Below are 7,093 nucleotides of genomic sequence, written 5' to 3' on the forward strand. Positions count from 1 at the left end.
CCTCTTCTCTTACCATTACAAATAGGCCTATAGTTATGTGGGGCTCTACAGAAAGTAAACGAGAAATAAAATACAAGATTTAAATTGGTGTCATATACAGATGCAAATGCAACATAGAATGGGTTTAAATAAATAAATGTTTTTAAAACAATGGTTAAAGGTAGGGAGGACGGTGAAAGTTGCAGCTGCTTTTTTTCTTCATATAGTTTGACTTGCTTTTATGAATCACTGAATGTGTGTGTACCATGTAGTGTTGTAATGTTATGAGATGTCTGTTGTGGCGTCTGCTTTTCTTGGCCAGGTCCCTCTTGAAAAAGATTCTTAATCTCAATGAGGCTACGATTTACAATTTTTCAGATTTTTCTTTATTGTCACATGAACACATGCGGCCACTACACACACTCATGCTGACGGTGGCCGGTGAAATATGTCCTCTACATTTGACCCATTCAGGCTTGTCCTTTCCTCCAGGGGGCAGGCCAGGAGCAGTGGTCGCTTTTTCTTTCCAGCGCCCGGGGACCTTGTCGTCACTGGTTCGAGCTGTGAGGCGACGGCGCTTACCACTGCACCACCGTACCCCCCCCCCAGGCTAACCTGGATAAATAAAGGTTAAATAAAATAAAAATAGGTTAACTCTTATTACATATATGGTTGCAAATAACCCCTCCCACCCCACCTCCGTCCCAAAGGTCCAAGGTTGTGGAGTTGCCATGGCGTCAGTGGAGGAAGGGTTATGTTTGCTGGAACTCTGGGTAGGTTCTACCAAACACAGAAAACTAATCTGTAAATCCTAGGTGTAGTGGAATGGAATGGAAAACTACTAGATAGGGACTCCGGCCCGGTATTGTGCAGTGTGTGTAAGACCCAAACTATAGTAACTCTGCCTACCTCTTCACAATCTAGAAAATAAATACGTAAATAAAGCTTTATCTTTAATTCTACAGTGCACTTCTCTTATAGTGATCAGATTGGGACGGGTCAAATTGATCACTATAAGCGGATGAGCATTATAGCCTAACAGATTTTTTTCTTCTTTATTTCTCATGCAGATTACCATCTAATTGACATTTGTATTTGTATTAGGCTACATGAATACATCAAGTAAAGGAATATTGACTTTAAAAATCCATACAGTAAGTTAGGCCTCCAGATCTTTCAAACACAGCGGTCTCGCATAGACATAGACGCCACCATCTCTCCACAGACAGAGATGCCGTGATCTCTCCATATACAGACAGACATGCACTGAGTACATGTATCTTGTTGGCTCATTTTTGGCAGTTTGTAAGTAAAAAATAATACTTATATTAGTAATAATATTTTTTTATATAACTGTAGTTAAAAAAAAATCCATTGTCCTCAGTTGGGACAAGGCCCAAAATTATCACTAAGTGGAGTATTGATCACTATAAGCAAATTATTTAACCCTTCTAAACCTCAAATACCATGCCCTGTTCTCAGTACCGTAACTCCTAGACCGTTTGAGCTATCAACAAAATGTCAACGGTTCTTGAAAGAAAAGCAGCTGCGCTTTCTTCCCATACACGAGGTATTACGGTAATCTCGGAACTGCGACGTCACTGGGGCGCCAAAAAAAAAGAGGGAAAAGTGGAAAATCAACAGAGCGCAAGAGAATTATTTCACGGAGATTTCAGCCTTGTTTTTCATCATTTTGCTGCCAGTTCACGGTTGTTTATTTGATGTAAAATGGCAAAGCGATCACCAAGAGTGGTAACACTGCCCAGCAGCAGATTCGTGTTGCAGGACAGTGACGACGAAGAAGAGGAGGAAGAAGACCGAGAAACTGTACCTGAATCAGAGTGAGTAAGCTGTGTACAAGCGAATCCATTTCAGTAAATATACATTTGCCATTGACCTCAACCAAAATGAAAACGTTCAACTTTATTACATTACTTCCCAATATCATGTTACAACCAGGGGGTGTAGTGGTAATACAGAAGTGTGTAAACTATCCAAGGTGCGTATTTTACGCATCTGGAGTGGAAATACGCACCGGGCATCCCTGCATTGATTGATGGGTCTAAAAATAGGCACACACACACACACACACACACACAACATCCCTGTGTGCTTTACTTTTATTTTCAATGCCATGTGCAGTATTTAGTTTTATTTTATTCTCATTCACAGTATGTAGAAGTTGTCACAGTATAAATGTTGAAGCCCCAGACAAAGACATAGTTACAACATCATAGGATGAATGCATGCATGAGGAGAGCAAAGGGGGAAAAATGACAAACATTATTGATTTCCATGTGCACAGCCTGTAGTTGATGCGAGTGAGTGATGCATATGTAGGAGAGGAAATACAGACAGTCATAGCCCTCTTTGCCTCCTTTTTGGTTTTTGGTCTACATCTTCTGCTGGATCACTAATGTGCAAATTGGCAATAAATAAATAATATTTTATTATTCCTTTTTAGGCTGCCTCCTGCTGCAGGGCCATCTGTTGAGGCAGTACCAGAGAGCCGTGGTCGGGGCCGCACCCCGGGTCGGGGCCGGGGATGGGGCCGTGGAGGTGCCCGTCAATGCCGGGTGTCACCGAGACACCGAAGCCGGTCTCCAATACGTCCACAGGTGGCATGGAAAACAGTGGATGACCCTGATGACGGTGTCCCGGATCGCCCAAGGTTTCGCCCAAAACGAACCCCCGGCGTTCAACCGCCTCTCGATATTGGAGATCCAGAACCACTGGAGATTTTCTCTCATTTCTTTGATTCAGAGGTCCTCCGAATCTTGTGTGCAAACACAAACAAAAATGCAGCTAAAAATCTGGCGAAAGGGAAGAAGTTCAAGTGGAGAAATGTAACCCCACATGAACTGAAAAAGTTCCTGGGCCTGTTGCTCTACATGTCGGTCATGGATTTGCCAAAGAGGGTTGATTTCTGGAGGAAAGATACCATTTTTTATGTCCCATTCCCTGCCGCCGTTTTCTCCAGAGACCGGTTCCTCGCAATTTCCAACAATCTGCACATCAGTGATCCATCGGATGATGCGGAGAACGACAAGAAAAAGGGCACGGCCGACTATGATGCTCTCCAGAAGGTCAAACCTCTCATTGACATCATCAGCAACCGCTCCATGGCCATGTACCATCCAAAGCAGAACATCTCAGTTGACGAGCGGATGGTCGCTACCAAGGCCAGGCTGTCTGTCAAGCAAAACACGAAGGCCAAACCCACCAAGCGGTGCATGAAATTCTTCGTTCTCGCCGATGTCAATGGCTACACCATCGACTATCGGCTGCACACTGGGAAATCAAAGTTCTCGTCGGGGAAGGGGCTGTCCTACGACGTGGCGGTGTCGCTGATCAACAAGGACTACCTGGGGTCCGGGTACGTCGTATACTGTGACAACTACTACACAAGTCCACTCCTCTTCCGCCACTTGGGCCAGCAGGGATTTGGGGCTTGTGGAACGTACGGGCAGTCGAGGATCGGTGTTCCAGCCACCCGGGAAAATGCGCTGACTAAAAAGTCACCAAGAGGGTCGATCCGCTGGATTAGAGACCGCGACCTTTTATTCGTGAAGTGGATGGACACGACGAGAGAGGTCTCCCTTTGCAGCAACATCCACCCTGTGTACACCGGGGATACAGTGCTGCGCTGGCAGAAGACGGATGATAGCGAGGGAGAGAGGAGGATCGCTGTCCCCAGACCCACAGCGGTGGCAGAGTACAACAAGTACATGGGAGGCGTCCACACGTCAAACCAAATGCTGGGTACCAATTCAGTCCAGCACAAAACAAAAAGATGGAACATGGCCGTTTTCCTGCATTTTCTGGACATTAGCGTGACAAACAGTTACATCCTCCACAAGGAGATATGCACCAATGAGCAGAACAAGAAGAAGCACATGACACGGCAGGCCTTCCAGGAGAAGCTCTGCGCTCAGCTCATAGGAGTTCCTATGCGTGGCAGCAGGCACTCCGGTACGCAGGTACGCCCCCCAGCCCGTGACCACCACTTCCCCGTCCCCACAGCCAACCTACCACCACCTGAGAAAAGACAGACGGCCACCGCGGGACGCTGGAAGTGCCGTCTCTGCAAGAAGACAACTCCCTGGAAGTGTGAGGAGTGCAATGTGGGACTGTGTGTGCAGTTAGAGAGAAACTGCTTCAGGATGTACCACAAAGGCTAAACTTTGCCTGGACATACAAAAAAAAAAAAAAAAAATCTAAAAGCTCAGGGTACACAAAATGTATTGCATTTAGTTGCACAACAGTTGAATGTTCAACATGTACATGTGTAAAGTGTTCTCCGTGTGCAATTGCAGTTTCTGCTTCACTAAAAACATGTCAAATCCAATTCTGCTTTTTGTTTTTCTTCCCTCTAAACCGTTATTGCACACTCAAAAACATACAGCAAGGTAAAAGCACTGCCAGATAATGAAAAATGAAGTGATTCTGAAAAAAGGGGAGAGCAGGGAAAGGAATGACATCACTGATGATGTCATAGACAAAAGGGATGACATCACTGATGATGTCATAGACAAAGGGATGACATCACTGATGATGTCATAGACATTGTGACGTCAGTGGGACAATTCCAATTTTCAGTTTCCCAAAAAAAAATCTGTGTACATGTACATGTGTACCTGTAAATGTGACATCAGTTTGTGCAAAAGAAAGGCACAAAAAGCGATTTTCCCTGATGAGGAAAAAGAAGCAGAAGAATTACCGTAATTAATGTTTATTTCGAACATTAACATAAAAGACAATATATAAAAAAAATAAAAGTATAATAATAATACACAATACATTAAAAACATTTTAAAACAAAAAAAGGAAAAAACATAATGTACAATATTAATCATAATTGCAATAAAATAACCTCTTTCCAGAAGCCCTGGGGGGCACAAACTTTAGTGACAGTTGGATAACAAGTTAATTTTCCAATTCAAATTGTGTAAATCTTTATATCTGTGCAATTATATGGCTTTCTATACTAAAAGCCTGTCAAATCCAATTCCATTTTTTGTTTTTCTTCCCTCTAAACTGTTATTACACACTCAAGACATACTGTGAAATGTAAATAACTCCAGATAATGAAAGTTGAACTGATTCTGAAAAAAGGGGCAAAAGCGCTTACTCCAAAAACATTTTCTGACACTTTTACAGCCAAAACAACTAAATATATCCAGGCGGACTGAATCAGGCTTAGGTTTAAAAGGGAGAGCCTGTGTATAGGAATGATTCGGACGGGAGCAAGCTTTTTGATCACTATAAGCGGTTGATCAATAAGCGGATTCCACTGTATGTGACTCAGATTAGACAGACTCTTGCTCTCTGTCTCTCTAAAGAGCTGCAACAATAAAAGTTAATTCAGCTCTCTGTTCACTTTTGTTCATACTGGTCAATAGGCTGGTTTAATTGACTGAAATCAGTAGTGAACTGATAAACAGTGGAAATTCTTATGGGATGTCACAGTGGGGGAATCCTAAAATATGTTGCAACAGCACCACCTACTGGCCGTTAGGCTTTATGTTTCTCAGGACAGATCATCAAGGACTTGTTCAACCATTCACTTTCAGTTCAGTCTAATTTGGGGAGTGGATTTTTCTCAATTTGTTGAAATGAACAATAAATGAAGAGTATTTATCAATATGAATGTTATGTTATCCAGTCCAGTCTGTACATTGACTGCTCCACTATCACTAATTAAATTGCTGCTTGTAGCCTGATTGACATCCGTTTCTGAAAGGTGGTGAAATCCTGTGATTATCTGCCGTTGATGCATCTTTACCTTCACATCAGCTGTGTGTTCCAGTGTCACAGAAAAAAAAAGAATATCTTCACAAAACTGAATAAAAGTCTAAATGCAATGTGTCTTTGCTGTTTTTTTAATCAACAGGGTGCAATAAGAATTGACTTGACAAATCTGTCTCACTCCAGACTGGCGTCTCTGAGTCGGAGGGACACAGTCCAATACAGCACAGGCAAAATAATTGGTTCAGAGAATATATGGAGCACACCGTATTATCAAGTCTGGCGGCTGAGCGCATGATTTTAATAAGGGGGATACATGGGACACGGGGTCAGAAAGCAGATATAGCATTTATACCTACAATGACAAGTAGTGGCGATTAACAATACATAAGGAAAAAGGGGAAGTTTTTTTCTGCCCCAGGCACCATGTGATGGCAATAACAATAAGCAATGGGTGGTTTGCCTGCCTCAGCAACATGAGAACACAGGCTAAATATGAAATCATCATACAGTCATACACATGAGTATATGGAATATATTTGTAAGGATTATACACACAAATTTCTTTTTGTTTATGAGAAGAGTTGATACTGTTAATATTTAATTGACATGAATATTGAGTGAGCCTTGACTCACTTGTTTTTTGTTGCTGTGGCCCTGCAAAGAGGCTCTGGGCCCCCTGAGCTCTTGGGCCACTGTTTGCCGGTTATCCCTGATGACAACATCTTAATCAGGTTTGAATAAATAATAATAATTATCTTGTTTGAATAAATCATATGCATATGTTGTGCATAAATTGTCTAGAACAGGTGTGTCAAACTAAATTTCATCCCAGGCCACATCAGCATTATGGTTGTATTAACTTCATACTTAATAACTAGCTCTGAAAGCAGAAGAATTATAGGGGAAACAGACAACTAGTAGACTCCAACTATTATTAAATTTAGAAATAGCTATTTTTAGCCTTATTTCGAAAAAGATTATTGTGCAAATTTTGCAGTGAATCATTAACAGTGTTGGGCAAGTTACTTTCAAAATGGAATATACTACATATTACTAGTTACTTTCATTTGAAAGGTATAAGTTACTTTACAATATTACTGTCTGTATAGTGTAACTCATTACTTATTACACTACTTTTGCATTACTTTTACCAAAACAACAGCATAATGTCAACTGCCTTGAAGTCAGTGTAAACAATCCAAAATTATAAATGTTATTCTTTTCCTTTGTTATTGTCATCTATAGCGGTTATTTGCATAAAACACACAGTTTGATTAGGAAGTGATTGTATCTTAATCTAAATATGTGCTTTGATTTTTAAAAATCAACTCACTTTGTAGCTTGAGTTACTTGACAAAGTAAC

General features: G+C 41.5%; 1 protein-coding gene across 1 annotated transcript; it reads left to right on the forward strand.

The window, feature by feature from the left end:
- Positions 1-1,617: 1,617 nt before the first annotated feature.
- LOC310800097 (piggyBac transposable element-derived protein 4-like) lies at positions 1,618-4,160 on the forward strand (the record flags this gene model as incomplete). Its single annotated transcript, XM_083662674.1, has 2 exons — positions 1,618-1,820; positions 2,444-4,160. Exons 1-2 carry the CDS (start codon positions 1,708-1,710, stop codon positions 4,158-4,160), a joined length of 1,830 nt encoding a protein of 609 aa, XP_083518800.1. The 5' UTR covers positions 1,618-1,707.
- Positions 4,161-7,093: the final 2,933 nt, after the last annotated feature.

Source organism: Poromitra crassiceps, assembly GCF_964638095.1.
Source record: "Poromitra crassiceps genome assembly, chromosome: 29".
Taxonomy (NCBI): Eukaryota; Metazoa; Chordata; class Actinopteri; order Beryciformes; family Melamphaidae; genus Poromitra; species Poromitra crassiceps.